Source organism: Leptonotus elevatus, chromosome 6 (genome assembly GCF_054856555.1).
Source record: "Leptonotus elevatus isolate MCC_2025b chromosome 6, RoL_Lele_1.0, whole genome shotgun sequence".
Classification (NCBI taxonomy): Eukaryota; Metazoa; Chordata; class Actinopteri; order Syngnathiformes; family Syngnathidae; genus Leptonotus; species Leptonotus elevatus.
In genome coordinates, this window is record NC_141244.1 from 24,817,112 (window position 1) to 24,837,915 (window position 20,804).

A 20,804-nucleotide genomic window follows, 5' to 3' on the forward strand; every position below is an offset into this window, starting at 1 on the left:
AAAAACCAAATTTTTAATAATATTTTCTTTTTTTTAAATAATATTTTTTCAAAAAAAGAAAATATTATTACAATTAGGGCGTCAGGCGATTATTATTTTTTTATTTGTAATTAATCGCATGACTTCAATAGTTAGCTCATGATTAATCACAAATTTTATATCTGGTCTAAATGTACAATAAAAAAAATTTCATTCTCTTTCAATCTTTTTTTAAATAGTTCAAGTGAATTTTTGACGTCTATAGCCGTCAATGGCAGTGAATGAGTTTTTAATCAAATAAGTATTCAAAACGATACACCAAGTTAGAAAAGTCGTTTGCTTGTCAACCTGTTTGGGAATGCTGACTTACAGGTAAGCAGCAGGTTACGGAGGGTGTGAGCACGGCTCGTGTAGTAAAAGGTGTCGCCATGGAGACCATAAAAAGGGGGAGTGGCCACGGCTGTGGTGGTGGTGGTGGTGGTGGGGGGGAATGCGAGCAAGATAGAGCCTGCATTAGTCGTTCATTTGCTGACTTGCAACCTGATTTTTGGAGCGAGCAGCCAGCGAGGGATACAGGAAGACACTCTGAATATTTGTAACCCTCAACAAACACACACTGCATGGCTTTGTGAGAGAGATTTGCTGAGCTGGCCGCCCACCAACATGCTGACTGTCGCTGTGTGGCTGATGGCCCTGTTGGCCCCGGCGCGAGGCTGGGGCCTGTCACCGCCGGCTGACGAGCACGCCGAGCCGAACCTCCGATGCGGCCCCTGCTTCCGCGGGCAGACACTTCCTCGGCGGGGGGGCTCGGCGCCGAGCCCTCGGTGTCACGAGACGCCCGGCGGCCGCCACTTCGCCGCCCTGCACGGGCCGGACTGTGACACGGCTGTCGTCTTGGCCTTCCGTCTCGGCCCCGGATGGACGCGGGGACAAAAGGCAGAAGAGATTGTGGTAAGGGCACGGCTGTCACTTTCAAATACTGTGCATGTTGGAGTGCAGGGATTCTCTTACGTTTTTAAACGAAGCAATACCTAAAAAAGACAAAGACGTGTCTCTCCAAGAATCATCATCATACAGCATCTGAAACTGCAACTAACAATTATTTTAATAATTGATTAATCTGTCAAATTAATTAATTTATCAAATATTGGATTAAAAAAAAATCCCTTTCTGCAATAGGACATTATTTCAAATTATTGACTCGATTTACTGGTTTGGTCTGTAATATCTGTTGGCGAGTTTGTTAGTCATTCTTTTCCCAAAGTCAAAGCAAATGCTTGCAAATGTCTTGATTTGATTAAACAAAAAAGACAGTCGGTGTGCTTTCATGAAGGATGACACAAATCAGGCAATATTTACCAATAAGAGGCTGAAATTACACGTGTTTTTTAATCGGATAGCCTTATTGTGTCCCTTCAAGTCTTTTTGACGCTGATTAAAGAAAAAGGAAAACACATTTTTTTAATCGAGCACATCAGTTTTTTTTTAGATATTTTAATTTTTAAATAAATACTGTACTTTGATAAATAATTATAATGTTATTATATTATAATTTTATTTTATTTTACTTACTGTACTTACTATAATTTGCTTTAACCCTCATCTGTAGCACTGAGATTTCTTTGAAATGTAAAGTGCATTACAAATTACATTTATTATTATTTTAAAGTTGGACCAATAAGAGCTTGCAAAATACGTAATTTAACGTGTTATAATTTATAGCTATGATGTTTCAGAAAATAAATTCCACCTCAAACTAATTATATTAGTATATTACATATTATTATTATTATTATGAAAACCTGATCTGCTAGAGAAAAAAATTAAGGCATATTTTTGCTAGTCGAGGTTTTGCTCTGACCAACCAATCAAAGTCCTGAAAATTGCCCATGTGGTGAATCTGATTGGTTAAAGAAACAGTCCCATTGCTAATATCGTTCCATTGGCAGGACATGGCAACAGATAGAAGCTGACGTCTAGACAAAACAAATCAAAAACATCCACACACACATACTGTAAGCACAAATTGACGTTCTTCTCGTGCCACACAGGCTATAGAAGAAGACGGAGTCCAAGTTTTCATTCCAGCTCTTCTCCGAGGTGGCGACCCCGAGTCTCCACCTGCAGACTCGCCCCTCCGACGCTGGGATTGGATCGTCGCCACGCTGGTCCGCTCCAGCGTCGCCCCGCAGTGCAGCGCTCTCGACGGGGATCTCTACATCCTAATCGGGGCCGAGGGGTGTCAGGCGGGGCCGCTGTGGTCCGCGGCGTGTTGCTCCGTCCCGGCCGGCGAGGGCGGCTTCGGCGTGGGCTTCATCAGCGAGACGGTCGATGATGATGACGACGGCGACGGCGTGCGGCGAGTGAGCGTCAAGGAGCTGCAGGAGAGGCTGGGAGTGGACGAGCTGTTCTATGGAGGATGCGAGGGGACTGGGGCGGGGTCGGCTGGTGCCACGTTAGGTCTTCAAACCGAGGGCCGCGCACAAGAGGGGCTTGAAGAAGACACTCACGATGCAAGCGACTCGGGTACGAGCGAGTCTGATGCGAGCAAATCGGATGCGAGCGAATCGGAGGCGAGCGAATCGGAGGCGAGCGAATCGGATGTGAGCGAATCGGATGCGAGCAAATCGGATGCGAGCAAATCGGATGCGAGCAAATCGGATGCGAGCAAATCGGATGCGAGCAAATCGGATGCGAGCAAATCGCACGCGAGCGAATCGGATGCGAGCAAATCGCACGCGAGCGAAGCGGATGTGACAGACGAGTCTTCAGTGGAGACGGAGAGCCGCAGCGTCCAGGAGGCTGACGAGACGCGTTTTGTTGAAGGTGTCGCTGAACAGGAGGACAAGGCAGACAACAATTCCAGCAGCATCGTGGTCTCCATCATCTCCACCGCTTTGTCCATCCTTAAAGCGCCGCTCAGGCCAATCTTCTCCAGAATCACACAATTCCCCGGCCAGGTGAAAGATCTGCTTGATTGTGTGCTTAAGGGCTACTTTTGTTTTTTGTTGTTTTTTTTGCTTACTCCCATTTCAGATCTATTTACTGTAACATTTTTACAAGATTTTTTACAAATCCCATGAGAATTAACCAGAATATATATATATATTTTTTCAAAATCCACCTTTATTCACTTTTTTTTTTTTGCATATTAAAGCAAATTTCTTAATTTTCCCAAACACTTTTTTTTTTAAACCTGAAATTCATTATCATTTAAATTATTCAAATTTTATTTTATTTTAATTATTCAACATTTTAATTGTATTTCTAAATCGCATCAGTTTACGCATGTCAGCAATCTCAGATTAGGATTTTTAAAGAATGATAACCTGAAATTCATTAGTTATTTATGCCATCTAAGATAACCAGTTTTATTTTATTTGACAAATTTCCCCTCATTTTAAGATTTGTCATATTTCCTGAGCCGATCGACATAATCTGAAAAAGATTGTTGTTTTATAGATTTTTTTTAAAAATAGTTTTTGTTTTTCTCACTCTTGGACATCTTAAGTCAATACAACATCCGGAACTACATCTGAAGCAATTTTTATTTATTTATTTCAGCATTATTGAATTCTGTCTCCATAGCTGACCTAAATACTAAGCATGTTTAATACCACTTTTTTCCAGTCGAAAAAAAAAAAAGCAATGACAGATCATTTTAAAGAAACACCTATATTTCCCAATATAGCATTTTCCCTTCAAATTGCATGAAATGAATGTCAATTTTCTATTCTCATTTTGAGAGATCAGCCGATACTCAATCCAACTCTACAGTTCTCTAATTAGATGTTGTGTCTCTTGATGCAGGTGGCATACGTTCTCCAGGAAGACCTCGGCGTCCTCGCCGCTCTCCCAGGAGACACCTGCTCCCTCTTCTACCTCTTGACGTCTGACTTGTTGTCATGGATACGCTGGGGCGTCGAAACGCTGCTGGACTTCCTGCTGAACGGCGTCTACAACCTCTACTACTGCGTCGCCTCCATGCTGGCGGCGCTGCTGAACAGCTGCTGCACGGGCGTCGCCGGCGTGGGGACGCTGGCCGGCGACACGCTCGGGATATTCGGGGGCGCCCTGGGCAAGACCTGGCGGGTAAGCAAGTTCTTCGGAGGGCGCCTTCTGAAGCAGAGCGGGGACTACGCCGGCGCGGTGGCGGTGGAGATGGGGGACCAGGCGCTGGCCGTGGGCGGGGGGACGGGACTGCTGACGTGGAGGAGCGTAGCCGGGGTCTTCAATATGTTCGTGGGGGGGGGGAGTATCGTCGTCGGGGTGGTGGATGTGGTGTTCGGGGCCTTCACGGAGGGTTTTGGGCAGCAGAGGGAAGCCACGCCCATTTACACTGATTTGTCGGAGGCTGAGTAGGAACGTTTTGGAGTGCTTTTGTTTTACTTGCGCTGAAACTTACTTTACGAAACATTATTTTAGGGATTAACAACAAACGGAAAAATAATTATTCTATTAAAAGGGATATGATGTGAAAATTTGACATTTTAATGGCCTTTATACAAATAGCTGGCTGGGTGAAGATCCACTACCACTTTCAAGTAACCGTTGAAAATAAGTCATGTTCATTATGGGCCACATTGAAGTGAAGGTTCCACTCAGAGGGCTGTTATGACTGTGAAAGTGAAGTAAAGGAAGAAAATTCAATTCCAGTTCAGACTTTATAAAAAAAGAATTGAAATGAAGTAGACATTTTGTTGCTTAATTGGCGGTGGATCGGCGATGGCCACTAGGTTTTTAAGTTTGACTGTCGTGAAACAAACTCATCCGCAACTATTATGATGCCACGTCAAAGCCAAAAGGTAAGCAGAGCTGCATTGAGTTTTGTTGGACGCACAGATTAGCGTTAGCTTCTGATAAGTGACACACACACACACAAACATAATTGCTGTGTGAAATTGGTGGCGGTGAGTGTGGGTATTTGTGTTTGGTGACGTCAATGCGAAACATGCACTCAAGTGCTGCCTCCATGAGGGAAAATAGTTGTATTGTCTTTGTGGGGGCCACTCCTGTAGAGACACTTGTTGCTCCTGTAGCAAAGGCTCAGTCCTCTGCCCCCTGGTGGTCAATGTAGCAAAAGGCAGATTTGCCGTTGTTAAGTTGCTCACTCGCATCAGTTGCCCTCTTCAGCAGCACAAACAAATAGTATTTGCAGTGTACCGTTTATTATTGTTGATCCATCGGTTTATTTTTGACAAATCACTGTCACTGACATGTTAAGACATTTGGGAACAGTTGTTAAAAAAAAAAAAAGACCAGTATGTCACTGCTAACCATTTAAAATGTTTTTTTTTTGTTTTTTTGCAAATGACCTCTGAAGTGTGGTAAAGGGAAGAACTGCTTGATGACACTGAATGTGCCTTTGTTTTTATAATCATTGTAATAATGATTGGATGTGTTTGTGTTTTATGTTTAAATAAAGACAATTGTGGCTTATGTCATTGTTCAATCTCAATTTCTTCTTAGGCACTGTGACCAGCTAATTGGTACGTACATCAGAAAAAACAAATGTACAAAAAAACAACAACTTTCAATCATCGTTTGTAATTAATTTTATGTATCTTCACTACCAGTGAATAGTTTGTACATTATGTCATTCAATCACAATAAAGTTTTTTCAAACTGGTAGTGTAGACACCGATCATGTCTTATAAAGTTCTCACAACAATTAATGATTTATCAAGGTCAGAAACATAAATATCAATATGCGACATATTTAAATAAATCTCTGCAAAAGTGTCTACGTTTTCAAATAATCACTTCTACAACATTCATAGGATATTACAGGAAGAAGTTTGCCATAATAGATTAATAAAAAATAAAAAATCAAAGCCATTAATAAAGTGAACGTCAAACAAGGACTGAAATTTTTTTGTTTTCCTTTTGGCTTGCCCCATTATTACAGTACAATATTATAAAGTTATAGTAACGATTAATGTTCTACATTGCAAATAATAAATTGACTGTCTTCAACGACTATTTTGTTCGACGATACAATGTGTGTTTTAGCCGCGTTTCAATAAACAAAAACAATAAAAAATTTAAATTTGAACGAATTTTTAGATTTGTAAAATTTCGAGACTTCCGTGCTGGGGCGGAAGTGACGGCTGAACCCCGGAAGTGTCCCATTGCATCAGACTGCTGAGTGTGGCGTGAGAGAACCCATGCAGGGAGCAGCGTCTTGATCGGCTGACGTTTCTTATTGTTTCTTTCTGAGGTAGGAGCAACACACATGTGGACACGCGCGTACCAAACACGGGAACACTTTTAACCAATGTCTTACCTCGCGAATAAAGCACATAATTGTTGCTAAAACTCGTGTTTGACTTTGTTTAATAAAAGCGAAAGCTAACTTAGCATTGACTCGAGTCAGCTTTTGACAGGTGGCGACGATCACTATGTTGCTCGGCTCTTCTTCATACTGTTTGGCTTTCAACTTCAACAAAACACATACAATTCATAGAAACTCGTTACCGATTGTGCCAAATACACTCTGCATTCAAATATTTGGAACTAAGTTAATACACCATCACACTGACTTTGTAATGAAACAATCAAAATGTAAAAGTGATGCTTAGTGGTTGACATGTCAACTAAGTTGTCTAGAAGTTCTGTGTTTGAATCTCTTATGCTTATGTGGCGTTTGCATGGCCTCGTGTCCATTATGCAGAGTTTAGTGTGAATTTTTGCATTTTTGTTTAGGTTCCAACTTCAAGTTCAACATTTTCAATGAAGCACTATAGTTGGATCACAAAATTATTGATTGATTAATGACTTTTTATTTTTATTTTTATGTCTCTCCATCAGGAATGGCCACTCTGTATGTGTCCCCCCACCCCGATGACTTTCGTAGCATCCTGGCTCTCCTCGCCGCCGAGGCGTGGCGCTCCTCTGGCGTCAAGACTGTCACTGACGACCCCCCCGCCACTCTCTTGGCCCGCTCCACTCCCTCGTTGGTGTTGGGCGCAGGGGAAGTGCTGAGCGGGGCCAACGCTGTGGCCTGGTACCTGGCCGTGCAGGCGAAGAGGGCCGGCGTGGGTGTTAAGCAGCAGAGCGAGGTGTGGCAATGGCTCAGCTTCGCCGACAACGAGCTCATCCCGCCGTCCTGCGCTGTCGTCTTTCCCCTCATGGGGGTGACGCTGGACAAGAAGGTGAGGGAGTCCAAATTTCGTGTCGACACTTTTTTAAATTATTTTTTTGGTCGGCTTAATTGACTTTGTCCCAGCCCTAGTATGCATCTTAGATTTAGATGCCGTCTTTGAGCCCAGGAACTATGTTGAAGTGAGGAGGAAGAGTTTCATGTTGTAGTCGAATAGAAACGTTTTTAGGGCTCTTATTTTTTTTTCACGTGTTGCTGACGTGTGCGGTTTTTACGCGTCAGCTCCAGCAGACGTCCCGTGCTGAGCTGTTCCGCATGCTAAAGATTCTGGATAAGACGCTGGAGCCAAGAACGTACCTGGTGGGGGAGAGCGTCACCCTCGCCGACATGGCCGTGGCCTCGGCTCTTCTTCTGCCCTTCAAATACGTGCGTATTCTCATGTCTGCCGCTCCCTGTTGGGCGGAATCCTCACTCTGGTTCCTCTTACCGCTCCTGTAGGCGCTGGAGCCGTCCGACAGGAACGCATTGACCAACCTGACGAGATGGTTCACCACCTGCATCAACCAGCCTCACTTCATCAAAGTGCTTGGGAAAGTCACTCTGTGTGAGAAGATGGCGCCGGTGAACACCAACGCAGAGGCCAGAGTTTGTGCTAGTCCTCCTCCTGCTGCTGCTAACAACGCTGCTGGCGACATGGCACACGATGCGCTCAACGGTCGGTAAATAACATTTTGTATGTTTGGTATTGTTGTTTTGGGACTGAATGTTGACTGTTCCAGGACCGGTAAAGACTGAAGCGCAGCTGAAGAAGGAGGCAAAGAAGAGAGAAAAGCTGGAGAAGTTCCAACAGAAGAAGGAGATGGAGGCGAAGAAAAAGACGCTGCCGGCCACGGAGGTACAACTTCGCTAAAGTCACTTTTTAGAGTGTGGAAAAAAGGATGCGCAAGCTTTTCTGCTCAAAGGCCACGTTTGATGTTTTTGTTTATACAAACTGGTGGGTCGGCCCATTTGTAGATGGGATGGATGTTAAAATGTGTAATGTGAAATGGTTCTAATGATCATTTTTACGAAATACTCATAAATCGATGTTACTCGCAAAATTGTTTTTATGAATATTTATATTTTTATTATAACCAATAAATCTCTTTCCTATTTATTTAATGACATAAATTGAAACAAAAATACATTTATATTAACTCTGTAAAATTAATGCAATGTACATTGTTAACAATAATAATGATAATATCAAAGGAGTGCGCTTTTTAATTCATTTAATTTTTTTATTTTAGAAAAAGGCCAAACCTGAGAAAAAGGAGTTGGGGATCATCACATACGACATTCCAACTCCCGCTGGGGAGAAAAAAGGTGAGTTAAAAAAAAAAAACAGTTGTTGTTTTCATGAAACTGAATGTACAGGGTCAGCACAATGTCAACGGTCACTCAAGCATGAAATCACAATGCTGTACGGTTTGCCTTTATATTCTATTTAATTGTTATTCATGTATGTCTTTTATAGAGTAGAAGAATACTGTCGAGTCAAGGCTTCACTGTACTTACATTCCTCCGTTTAGCCTGCGAGCGAGGAGTCGTCGTATGGCGTGAAGAATGCGAATGACATTTTTTAGCCTCAAGTGAACATTTCAACCTGTTCTCTGTGCTGCCAGATGTCATCAGTCCGCTGCCTGACTCGTACAGCCCTCAATATGTGGAGTCCGCTTGGTACCCCTGGTGGGAGAAGCAGGGATTTTTCAAGCCAGAATACGGGGTAAGGGCCTTGCATATGCTCATGTAGTGGCTTCACATCTCAAGAACGCACCATCTGGGAGCCTCTTTCTCCAAATTGATGCTTTTTTTTTTTTTTTTTTTTTTGCCACTCTGGAGTGTAATTGGAATTTGCTTAATAGACACGAAGACGTTAACTGCTGAAGCCATTTGCTACTTGAAACGGCGAGATCAATGCATGTTCATGTGTTTTACCGTCTGTTTCGCCGATGTTGTAAATGAGTTCCCAGTGTGATAGTGACCAACATCTTGCGTTCAGTTTTTTGGGGTCCTGTAACTGTTTTTTTAAAAAAGTTTTTAATTTGTTTTAAACTCCTACATTAAATTTAGTAGTTAAATTTGAATTACTTTCACTTGTCACAAATTGTAAAATACTTTTATAACCTTCCTGTTTTGACATGCTAAACATTTAACAATCCTCAAAAAGAAAATAGCAAAATGCAAATTCTGGTTTTATGATTAATTTTGGAAAAAAGAGAACCAAAATTTTTTTTTATTATTTTAATTTAAGTATACAGTATTAGTTATTGTAACAAAATGTATTTGTAGAAATCGTTTTAGTTTACAAATAAGAAAATGCTTAGTTCATTTGTTATTATTGCAACGTATTTCTGCCACTCCTGCATACAAACATCTTGCTTTAGCGACATCTAGTGGCATCCTGGTGCCAAGCAGCTACGTTGACCTGAAAGTAGGAACCTCATGTGGCCAGGCCAGCTTTATCTTTTAGGGGGAAAAAAAACATCTTGTGACATCCAAAGGCAATTACAAGCCTTTTTTGTGAGCGTCAATTACTTTAGATTTTTCTGTATTTAGGTCAGGTCTCTGGCCCTGTTCCCCACGAATAGCCAGGGTTGACTGTCCTTTTATTAATTCCTTCAAAAATTGCATTCAAGATTTTGCCAAATAATTCCCTAAGCCCCTCTGCTGGGGACTCACGACCACAAAATGGACTGTGATTATATAAAAATACATCGCTGACTATTTGCTCATTTTAAACAGAGGCAAAATATTAGCGCTCCAAACCCCAGCGGCATGTTCATGCTGTGCATCCCCCCACCCAACGTGACGGGATCGCTCCACCTGGGTCACGCCCTCACCAACGCCATCCAGGATTGCCTGACCCGATGGTAACAACGAGTTGCGTTCGCAGGCTGCCCCGCCGCTCGCGCAACAGTTGGATGTTGATCCGCTTCCCGTCTGTCGCGCAGGCACAGAATGCGCGGCGAGACGACCCTGTGGAACCCGGGCTGCGACCACGCCGGCATCGCCACCCAGGTGGTGGTGGAGAAGAAGCTGATGAGGGACAAGGGCATGAGCCGCCACGACCTGGGCAGGGACAAGTTCATCGAGGAAGTGTGGAAGTGGAAGAACGAGTGAGTGGAAATGAAGGAGTGAGATGTTTTGATGCGTGGAAACTTTTGCCTTATTTCTTGTTTTGACAGAAAAGGAGATCGCATCTACCACCAGCTGAGGAAACTGGGATCCTCTCTGGACTGGGACCGAGCGTGTTTCACAATGGATCCTGTCAGCACCTTTCAAGTCATTTCACCAAAAGCTTGCACCACGTCCTTCCTAATTGGTTCTTTTGTGTTTTCCTAGAAACTTTCCTACGCAGTGCAGGAGGCTTTCATCCGCATGCACGACAAGGGGGTGATCTACAGAAGCAAGAGGCTGGTCAACTGGTCCTGCTCGCTCAACTCCGCCATCTCCGATATCGAGGTGACTTGCAAAGCATGGGAAATTAAAATGGTTTGATATTACAAAAGGTCAAATACAACCTAATGACCTCATAAAAATCCAAATCTTTTTGCATTTCTCAACTTCCATTCTCCATATTATAAATAGCTAACATTACATCTATCCATTCCTCCACTTAAAGCGCGAAATCACTTTGCCATCTTCTGTTTATTGCCTTTTTGCATGCTAAAAGCACAATTCCCAACATTATGTAGTCTTACCACCTTTTTTAAATTCAAGTTTTCTATTTTACCAAAATACATGATTTCGGCACTGAATGTTTTGATATAATGAACGGCTGAAGTCGTTCTTGGCAATTAATCAACTTGCTGCTTGCTTTTCCAGGTGGACAAGAAGGAGCTGACGGGCAGAACGTTGCTGCCCGTGCCAGGCTACAAAGACAAAGTGGAGTTTGGGGTCTTGGTGTCCTTCGCCTACAAAGTGGACGGCTCAGGTACTGCAGCACGATTGCCGTCAAGCTGAAGCTGAAGTTGAAGTTGACACGCTGACGATCTTCATCATCAGACGAGGAAGTGATCGTAGCGACCACTCGTATCGAGACCATGCTGGGCGACACGGCGGTGGCCGTGCACCCCAGTGACTCCAGATACCAGCACCTGAAGGGCAAGATGGTTTTGCATCCCTTCTGCGACCGCAAGATGCCGGTTGTTTTTGACGACTTTGTGGACATGAGCTTTGGAACGGGTAAGAGAATTTACACACGTTGATTGTAAAGGCGCCAAGAATAGCGGGAAAAAAAAAAAACACCATCACATGGCACATAAAATGGTTTCTAACTGTCTTAGTGCCACGAGATGACGCCTAAGCACTACTTTTATGCTTGATCGCCGTCTTTGGGTGTTTCAGAAAGGACACAAAAACAAAAATCTGGCAATATTTCCAATGAGTGAAGAATTGGTTGAGTATGAAGGACCAAAACGGCCAAAATTAAAAATAAATAGCTAAATAAAATTTAAAAAAAAGTGAAAATAAACTGATATCAAAAATATAATACAAAAATTAAATAAAATAAATAAATGGAAATACAAACAAAGAAACAAAACTATATATATATATATATATATATATATATATATATATATATATATATATATATATATATATATATATATATACATCCCTAAATAAATAAAAATTAATATAAACATGAATGTCGAAATACAGTAAATACAAAAATAAATATACAAATAGAATTAAATATCGGTCAATAAATATAAACGCTCTGCTCGCACATTTATTTATTTCATGCTGCAGACGCTCTGTCAGGTCAAAATTCAAATGAGGAGGCGGTCTTAAGCGTGTCTAGCATTAAATAAATGTGAGAGCGGAGCTTTATTTATGAATCGATATTTAATTTAAATTTTAATTTATTTTTGTATTTATTTCAACATTTATTTTTATATTTTTGTTTTTATTTTTTACTTTATTTAGGAATATATATTTTTGTTCTTGTTTTTATTTCAATTTATTATATATATATATATATATATATATATATATATATATATATATATATATATATATATATATATATATATATATATATATATATATATAATTATTATTTTTTTAATTGCATTTTTTATATCCGTTTTTATTTTCACTTTCATTCATTTTGGTCCTCCTCAGCTGAGTGCCTCCTCATCTCCGTTTGCAACATTTGCCCTTCAGGTGCCGTGAAAATCACGCCGGCTCACGACCATAACGACTACGAGGTGGGCGTGCGGCACGGCTTGCCCTTCGTCAACATCCTGGACGAGAACGGCCTGCTCGTTAACGTGCCCCCTCCCTTCCTGGTACCCCCTCGTTAGAAGCTGCCGTTCCCCGCTGTGCTTGCTCGGGCAATTTTTATGCCAAACTTTTTTTGTTCTGATGTAGGGCATGAAGCGCTTTGAGGCCAGGAAAGCCGTGTTGGAGGCGCTCAAGGACAGAGGACACTTCAAAGAGGTCAAAGACAACCCCATGGTGGTGCCCGTCTGCAGGTCAGGAGGCTGATAGTCGCTGGTGGTTGCGTTGATGTTTATTTGTGTGTGTGTGTTGATTTGTTTTTTTGCTTTTTTGTTTGGTTTTTGTGTGTCTTTGATTTGAGTGTTTTCTGTTTTTGTATGGTCTTTGTTTTGAGTGCGTTTGTTTGTTGTTGTTGTTTTGTTTTTTGCCGGTTTTTTGTCTATGTATTTTTGGGGGGGTTTTATTTGCATTTTTGTCTCTTTTTTTGTATGTCGTGTGTTTGGTTTATTTGTTTTTGTCTGCACATTTGGTATATATATATATATATATATATATATATATATATATATATATATATATATATATATATATATATATATATATATATATATATATATATATATATATATATATATATATATATATATATATATATATATATATAATTAGGGGTGTGCCAAAAAAATCAATTTTCATAAGAATTGCGATTCTCATTTAGTATTTAGTATTCAGAATTGATTTTAAATGTCCCAAGATTGATTTTCTTTAAATTATTTTATACTGTCTTCCCTTTGTTTGTGTGTGCCCTTATTGGGAGCGCTGTTCATGTTGTACCCGATTTGGCCACTTAGGGGCAGTGTGGTTCCACGCGGTCTAATACACTGTTAAGTTGTAGCCACATTAGAGAGTAGAAGGAAAAAGTCACGATCAAGTTATTCCAATAAAAGTTTTTTTTTTTTTTTTTTTGCTGCGTGGAGCCGTTCTTTTGAGTGATAAAAGTTCCCGCGAGTGGCGCGCTAATTAGCATTAGCAAGTCAGACTGGAGTAGATCATTACAATTCCTTGCACATCTATAGATTGAAGCAAAAATCATTGTTAATCAAATCATTTTGAAGCAAAAATCGTTCTTAATCGAACCTCTAATATATATATATATAATTTTTTTTAATATTGGGTTTTTAAGTGTGTATGCCTTTTTGTATTTTGTGTGTGTTTTGCGCGGGTGCCAACGTGTTTGCTTGTGTGTGTGTGTGCGTGTAGTCGTTCGAAGGACATCGTGGAGCCGCTGTTGAAGCCGCAGTGGTACGTGAATTGCGCCGACATGGGCAAGCAGGCGGCGGACGCCGTCCGAGAGGGTCGCCTGAAAATCATCCCCGACCACCACCTGAAAACCTGGTTCAACTGGATGGACAACATAAGGTGCGAATTTAACACCACCTGCCTATTTTATAGCAACGGTACATGTTGTCACCATGACAACCAAGGTTTGTTCCAATTACGAAAGCCAATTGCCGGTCATGCGTCCCCCTTGCGCTCCTCTCAGGGATTGGTGCATCTCGCGGCAACTGTGGTGGGGTCATCGCATCCCCGCTTACTTCATCACCGTCAACGACGCGTCCGTGAAAGCAGGAAAGGTAAGATGGCCGACAGGTCATTCATTTGCATTGCCATGATTGCGTATTTCTTGCGTCTGTCCCTTTTGCAGGATGTTGACGGCCATTACTGGGTGAGCGGCAGAACCGTGGAGGAGGCCAAAGAGAAGGCGGCAAAGCGCTTCAATGTGACGCCTGACAAAGTGACGCTCAGACAAGGTCACTTTTTAATCTACTGTATTGAAATCTAGTGGACCTTTTTTTCCCGGTGATTTCCCATTGGAAATAATCCAGTCAGCGGTTCTGGCTCGGAATCCGCCCGTTGTCCGTCTTTGTTTGTGCCCTGCAATTGGCGTAGCTCGCCTTTTATCCAAAGCTAGCTAGCCGCAACCCTAACGAGGACAAGCGCGAGAAAATAAACGAATGGCTGAACAAGCTGCTTAAATCCTCTTTAATATTTAATAAGTTGTTGTTGTGTTTCAGATGAGGACGTTCTGGACACGTGGTTCTCATCTGGCATTTTCCCCTTCTCCATCTTCGGCTGGCCTAATGAGGTACAAACAGCAACTGGGCTCAGCGGGAACAAGCTTAAGGGCTCATCTGAGTCACAAAACGAAGTGGAAATGTCATTTTCATTTCCATTTAAAACGCCTCCACGTTTACACCTTCCCTTGTTTAAAGAGCGTTTTCTTCTCCACCGTTTTGCCGGAGAGACGCGGCAACATGCATGTGCAGTATCTTGGCCTATGACAGAAACATGCATTGTCCTGGAGCAGACCTTGACATGAACAATTCGAAATTACATTATTAATTAATATTATTAATGAATGATTAGTCAAATAATATTATTTAACTATATTTTAAATGCATTTTATTTTTTAAGAAAATATAGAATATTTGGTACATTAAGAAACATGCACCATGTTAAGTTTAAATTAATAAATATTGAAAATTTTCTGTTCCAAGATGGTGAGCTTTTTTTTTTATTTTTAAGAACAAACCTATGGAATACTCATGTCGTCCTTGGGGTTAATTAGTACCTGCTGGCACCAAGGCTTTTTTTCTTCCTCCCTCTCTCTCTCCCTGCCCGCTCACCTTTGTTTGCAAAGTAACTGCTCACTCCTCCCCTCTCTTCTCAGTTAAGGGGAAAAATTGACTGGCCTCTCATAATTAACTCATTCACTGCCATTGACGGCTATAGACGTCAAAAATTCATTTGAACTAATTCTTTTAGTTTAACATTTTTGCCCCACTTTTGTTAACAAGAGTATGAAAACCTAGAAAAAAAATATATTGTACATTTAGGATACAACATTTGTGATTAATCGAGATTTAACTAGTGAAGTCACGCGATTAATTATGAAAAAATGTAATCGCCTGACTCCTGAATTTTAAATAGTCTTTTCTTCTTCTTTTTTTTAAAGTAATTGTAATAAAAATACAAATATTTTTTTTTAAATAAAACCCAGGTAATAATTTTTTTAAAATAATAATTAATCGCATGACTTCACCAGTTAACAAATTTTATATCTGTTCGAAATGTACAATAAAAATGTTCCCTAAGTTTTCATACTCTTGTTAACAAAAAGTGGGGCAAAAATGTTCAACTTACAGAAATAGTTCAAATGAATTTTTGACGTCTATAGCCGTCAATGGCAGTGAATGAGTTAACAGAGGCAGCTTGTTGACTGATCTTTGCTAGTAGCCAATCATATTGCGGCGAGTTAAACGGATCATTCAATTCTCTCCCTGGAGTAAAATTATTAGTAAGTAAAAGATAACTAACCAGTATTTGATGTTTTCTGAAAAAAAGAAGCCATTCTTTTAGGGAAGGTGACGATAATTAACTCAAGTTGCGAATCAACTCAAAAGGCCTGAAAGTTTGCCATCATTTTTCGAATTTGCGTCATCTGTGTTTTTGTGTTTTTCAAGACTCAGGACTTGAGCGTTTTCTACCCGGGCACCTTGCTGGAGACGGGCCACGACATCCTGTTCTTCTGGGTGGCTCGCATGGTGATGATGGGCCTCGAACTGACGGGCAAGCTGCCCTTCAAAGAGGTGAGCGAGGCCACCGCCGCCCGCCGCCCGACGCCCGTCCGCCCCGATGACGAGCGCGACAACAACTCGGAGTCATGTCGTCGCTGTGGGCAGGTTTACCTGCACGCCGTGGTGAGGGACGCCCACGGAAGGAAGATGAGCAAATCTCTCGGCAACGTCATCGACCCTCTTGATGTCATTACCGGGATCTCCCTGGAGGTGAATCCTAATCTCTCCTCGATGCGTGCCACGCACACACGCGCGGCGGCGGCCTTCGGGAAGCGTCCTCTTCTCGAAGCTTTATGAAGCAACCAAAGAGCTTTTATTGAAGCCATCCGTCATGAATTTACCAGCCTGGAGGACTGTTGTTGACAGAGCAGGCCACCAGGGGGCAGCGGAGCGCTTGTCGCGCGCCAGCTTGCTGTTGTCGTCGTCGCTTAAGCGCCTTTATTTCTTTATTTTACTCCTCCAGGGTCTGCACGCGCAGCTCGCGCACAGCAACTTGGACCCGGTGGAGGTGGAGCGAGCCAAGCAGGGTCAGAAGTCGGACTACCCCAACGGCATCCCGGAGTGCGGCACCGACGCCCTCCGATTCGCCCTGTGCGCATACACCAGCCAAGGTGAACGCGTGCCGCAAACGTTTTGATGGACGCGGCACCAAATCTGGGTTTATTTTTAGAAGCCCGAGAAGTTCTTCAGAAAGTGCCGATGAACATTTTGGATACGTTTTCCATGGGTGTAAATGGGGAAAAATTGAATAAAATGATAATATAAAATATATAAAAATATATAATAACATATTTAAAAAAAAAAAAAAATATATATATATATATATATAAAAATCTGAGTACAGCAAATATGCATTCAACAGTAGATTTAAGTTCAACATCATATCATAATAAATGGGGAAAAATATAATAAAATAATATAAAATAAATAACAAATTATAAAAATATAAATAAATAAAAAATCATATTAAAATAAAAAAAATATTTTACCATTGTTTTTTTAATCTGAGAACAGCGAATATGCATTCAACAGTAGTTTTAAGTTCAACATCTTTTTATCATAATAAATGGAGGGAAAATATAATAAAATAATATAAAATAACAAATTATAAAAATATAAATAGATAACAAATCATATTAAAATAAAATGTTTTTTTAAAAAATTTTTTATCTGAGAACAGCGAATATGCATTCAACAGTAAGTTTGTTCAACGTCATTATATAATAAATGGGGAAAAATATAATAAAATAATATAAAATAAATAACAAATTTTATATATATATATATATATATAAAATATTGTATTATAAATTATATTATTTGGTTAATGGAACTTTTACACGTGCATTGAAAAATGTATTGGAACAAAAATGAAATATATTAAGAGTCTATAACTTTTGTCTATATTTAACATAGCATTAGTGGGTGGTCTTATGTCTATTTGATCGAATTGGATTTTAATTATTTGTAGGACTGCAACGTCTTTATTTTTGCAACGTCAACACGAATAGTGAATCGGATTTCAAGTACTTTGCACATTAATGTTGTCACGTTGACCTCATTAGCACAAAATCACTATCGTTTGTGTGTGTCCCCCCCCCCCCCCAGGCAGGGACATCAACCTGGATGTGAATCGCATCCTGGGTTACCGTCACTTCTGCAACAAGCTGTGGAACGCCGTCAAGTTTGCCATGAAGACGCTCGGCGACAACTTTGTACCTTCAGAGAAAGCCCAAGTGGGTTCAGTGGAAAGAGTATTTGTATTTATTTTCAGTTTTTTTTAATTTCCCAAAGAACTTCTAAATGCAAATGCAAATGCGCAAGTGCAGACGTGTATTTAATTTCCAATGTATTTTTCAAAAGCTGTGCGGCGAGGAGAGCGTCCCGGACCGCTGGATTCTCTCCAGGCTGAGCGCCGCCGTCTGCCTGTGCGACGCCGGCTTCAGGGCGTACGACTTCCCCGCCGTCACCACCGCCATCTACAACTTGTGGCTGTACGAGCTGTGCGACGTCTACCTGGTAGCCGCGTTGACCTTTTCCCCCTCAATCGTCACCTTTCCCTCGTCGTCACCTTTTTCTTTCTCGCGGCAGGAGAGCGTGAAACCCGTCTTGGGCAAGGAGGGCGGCGAGAAACGAGCCGGCGTGTGCAGGCAGACCTTGTACACGTGCTTGGACGCGGGCCTGCGCCTGCTCGCGCCCATCATGCCCTTCGTCGGCGAGGAGCTCTACCAGAGGTTGCCGCGGCGACGGCCTCAGCTGGACGCCCCCAGCGTCTCCGTCACGCCGTACCCCGACGCGCAGGAGGTGAGCGAGAACGGCGCGCCAACTCAAAATAGAAGCTTCAAGATGTTTAGGGCTGCGCAAGTCGTCGGGAATTCAATTTCAATTATTACACAATGACAAAATCTGCATAATCGTTATTAATACTCATTTCTGAGTTGTTTAAATTGATACATTTGCACCTTTTTAAAAAAATTTAAATAACTAATTTAATACATTTAGTTTAATCTCAAATGAACTTGCATAATTAATGTTTCAAAAAAAAAATGGTCGTAATATTTTTGATTTGTTCTTGTTTTGTCCTACTGCACAGCTAAATAAATATATATTTATTTAAAATAAATAAAAATAAAAATAAATAAAATATAAATTCATAATAATTGTAGTGTTTCTAGTTTTTTTATTGGTCTTAATATTTTTTTAAATGCTTATTGTACCCCAAAATAAATAATTGTTTGTATAATCGTGATTTCAATCATTGGCAAAATAATTGTGATTGTTATTTATTCCATAATCAAGCAGCCCGATTACCAGTTGTGCTAAAAAGAACCGCATACCGCTTTTTTAGCACGCTAATGCTAACTAGCGTCCATTTTGGCGGCGCTTAAACTCTTTCAAGAATGACTTGAACACAAACGGTGCGGAAACACATAATCAGATGATCTAACTGTACTCACCGTCAGATTTTCTTTATCCTCTGCGAAGAATGACTCGTACTGATGAGATCAGACAACTCGTTATTCAACAAAACTGTCCATTTCTTAATTTTTGTGTTGCACCATTTCGTACTCGCCTCCTGAAAAATTGCCTGAAAAGTCTCTCTATGGCTTCCGCCAAAAACCCGCCTTCAACTTGGCTCCTCCCCAACATTCCAAGTTTTTTTTTTGCCTCTCATTGAGATGCCACTCGCGCTTACTTCCTTGACGCCAATGACCACGTTGTGTTTGCAGTTCTGCTGGAACAGCGACGAGGTGGACCGCAACATGGACTTCGTCATGAACGTGGTCAAGACCATCCGCTCGCTCCGGGCCGACTACAACCTGACCAAGACGCGGGCGGACTGTAAGTAAAGAAATCGCAGTCCGCTTATGAACACGCACGCACACACTTTTTGCGTGTTAGGCTACCTCCAGTGCGCGGACTCGGCCACGGTGTCCCTGGTGCAGACGTCCAACGTGCAGATCCAGACGCTGTCCTACTGCCAGGCCGTGATTCCCCTGAGCGCCGGGCAGGTCGTGCCGGCCGGCTGCGCCGTGGCCATCGCGTCGGACCGATGCACCGTCAACCTCATGATCAAGGTGACGCTAGCGGCCGCGCGCGCGTGCACGCCCTCGTGCCGTTTGCCTTTTGGTCCACCAAAGTGACGCTTTTGTTGCCGCGGTGACGTCAGGGTCTGATCGACGTGGACAAGGAGTTGTCCAAGCTGCAGGCCAAGAAAGGCGAGTTGGACAAGCTGATGGAAAAGCTGCACGACAAGATGGCCAAGAGCGACTACAGGGACAAGGTGCCGCTCAAGGTGCAGCAGCAGGACGGCGAAAAGGTGACCATGGCAACGTGGTGTTTTTTTTGTTTTGTTTTTTGGGCACTTTCATGTGTTAGCCGCTAACAAGTGCTCGTTATGTCGCTTTCGTTTCAGCTGCGACAGAGTCAGACAGAGTTGGACAAAGTTAAAGAAGCCATGGACAACTTTAACAAGATGATGTAATGCATCATTATGAGCTTAGATTTTTAGTTTTTGTTCAAAGTGGATCATGTCAAAAAGAAATTGGATAAAAAAAAGAAAAACAGTGGTTGATGTAGTCTTTTTATTTTTAAATGTTTTAAACAACTCTCCCCACATGCTACAAAGGAACCAAATGACAGGAATTAGTTGTAATTTTATTTTTGTTATTTTTTAGAAAAAGTGTTTTTTTTGTTTATTTGGTAAGTCATGATTTTGTGGCAAAACTTTAAGATCAATTTGTTCATTTTAGCAATGTTGCACATTTTGATTTAATTTTTTTTTCAAAGGAAGTCTCATTTTTTAGAAGTATATTTTCAAGGATAAAGTACTTTCAGAAAAATGATCATTAAACTTTTTTTTCCTCAAATGTGAATGAAAAAGTGTTCAGTCATTTATTTTCAAGAAAAAAACATTTCCAGTAATACTTTCAGGAGAAATTATTCAATTTTGAAGAATTTTTTTTTGGAGAAACTTATTTTCAAGAAAAAGTAATATTTCCACAAGTCTTTTTTTTTTCTCCAGAAGTAGCATTTTCAAGAAAAAGTCAGATTTTGGAGTGAAAGTTGCATAATTTTGAGAAACAAGCACATTAAAAAGTTAAGTTCTGAGAAATGTTGTTTTAATAAGCAGAAAAGAGATTCTATCATTGAGATAAAGTACGTATTTTTTTACTGTTCTAAACCAGCCAATGACAGTACAGGAGAGGCGCCATTTAACGATCGCGACAAGTAAAGATTTCTCGGGGGTGAAGATGAACTGTTGAAATAAAAATTCTCAAAAGAGACGAAAATGCAAGATACTACAAACATTC

General features: G+C 41.1%; 2 protein-coding genes across 2 annotated transcripts; both read left to right on the forward strand.

Annotated features, from left to right (window-relative positions):
• The first annotated feature begins 475 nt into the window (after positions 1–475).
• On the forward strand, positions 476–5,418 carry LOC147172935 (uncharacterized). Its single transcript, XM_086079680.1, has 3 exons — positions 476–930; positions 2,031–2,939; positions 3,790–5,418. The coding sequence occupies exons 1-3, from the start codon at positions 643–645 to the stop codon at positions 4,339–4,341; spliced, it is 1,749 nt and encodes a 582-aa protein (XP_085935806.1). The 5' UTR covers positions 476–642; the 3' UTR covers positions 4,342–5,418.
• A 693-nt stretch (positions 5,419–6,111) lies between these two features.
• On the forward strand, positions 6,112–20,373 carry vars1 (valyl-tRNA synthetase 1). The gene is made up of 29 exons (XM_086079371.1): positions 6,112–6,199; positions 6,790–7,133; positions 7,364–7,507; positions 7,580–7,796; positions 7,861–7,976; positions 8,371–8,446; positions 8,746–8,846; positions 9,866–9,993; positions 10,075–10,239; positions 10,309–10,390; positions 10,466–10,585; positions 10,949–11,057; positions 11,129–11,308; positions 12,296–12,420; positions 12,503–12,606; positions 13,613–13,771; positions 13,896–13,986; positions 14,058–14,163; positions 14,428–14,498; positions 15,877–16,002; positions 16,096–16,200; positions 16,454–16,601; positions 17,599–17,726; positions 17,854–18,009; positions 18,082–18,294; positions 19,221–19,332; positions 19,393–19,568; positions 19,661–19,810; positions 19,907–20,373. Exons 2-29 carry the CDS (start codon positions 6,792–6,794, stop codon positions 19,973–19,975), a joined length of 3,819 nt encoding a protein of 1,272 aa, XP_085935497.1. The 5' UTR covers positions 6,112–6,199; positions 6,790–6,791; the 3' UTR covers positions 19,976–20,373.
• The last annotated feature ends 431 nt before the right edge of the window (positions 20,374–20,804 follow it).

Bases quoted from the DNA above. Each gene is read 5' to 3' on its own strand.
- LOC147172935 (XM_086079680.1), top strand. From the start codon at position 643: ATGCTGACTGTCGCTGTGTGGCTGATGGCCCTGTTGGCCCCGGCGCGA. The intron at 931-2,030 runs GTAAGGGCACGG...CGTGCCACACAG, and splicing joins AAAAGGCAGAAGAGATTGTG to GCTATAGAAGAAGACGGAGT. The intron at 2,940-3,789 runs GTGAAAGATCTG...CTCTTGATGCAG, and splicing joins TCACACAATTCCCCGGCCAG to GTGGCATACGTTCTCCAGGA.
- vars1 (XM_086079371.1), top strand. From the start codon at position 6,792: ATGGCCACTCTGTATGTGTCCCCCCACCCCGATGACTTTCGTAGCATC. The intron at 7,134-7,363 runs GTGAGGGAGTCC...TTTACGCGTCAG, and splicing joins GGGTGACGCTGGACAAGAAG to CTCCAGCAGACGTCCCGTGC. The intron at 14,499-15,876 runs GTACAAACAGCA...GTGTTTTTCAAG, and splicing joins TCTTCGGCTGGCCTAATGAG to ACTCAGGACTTGAGCGTTTT.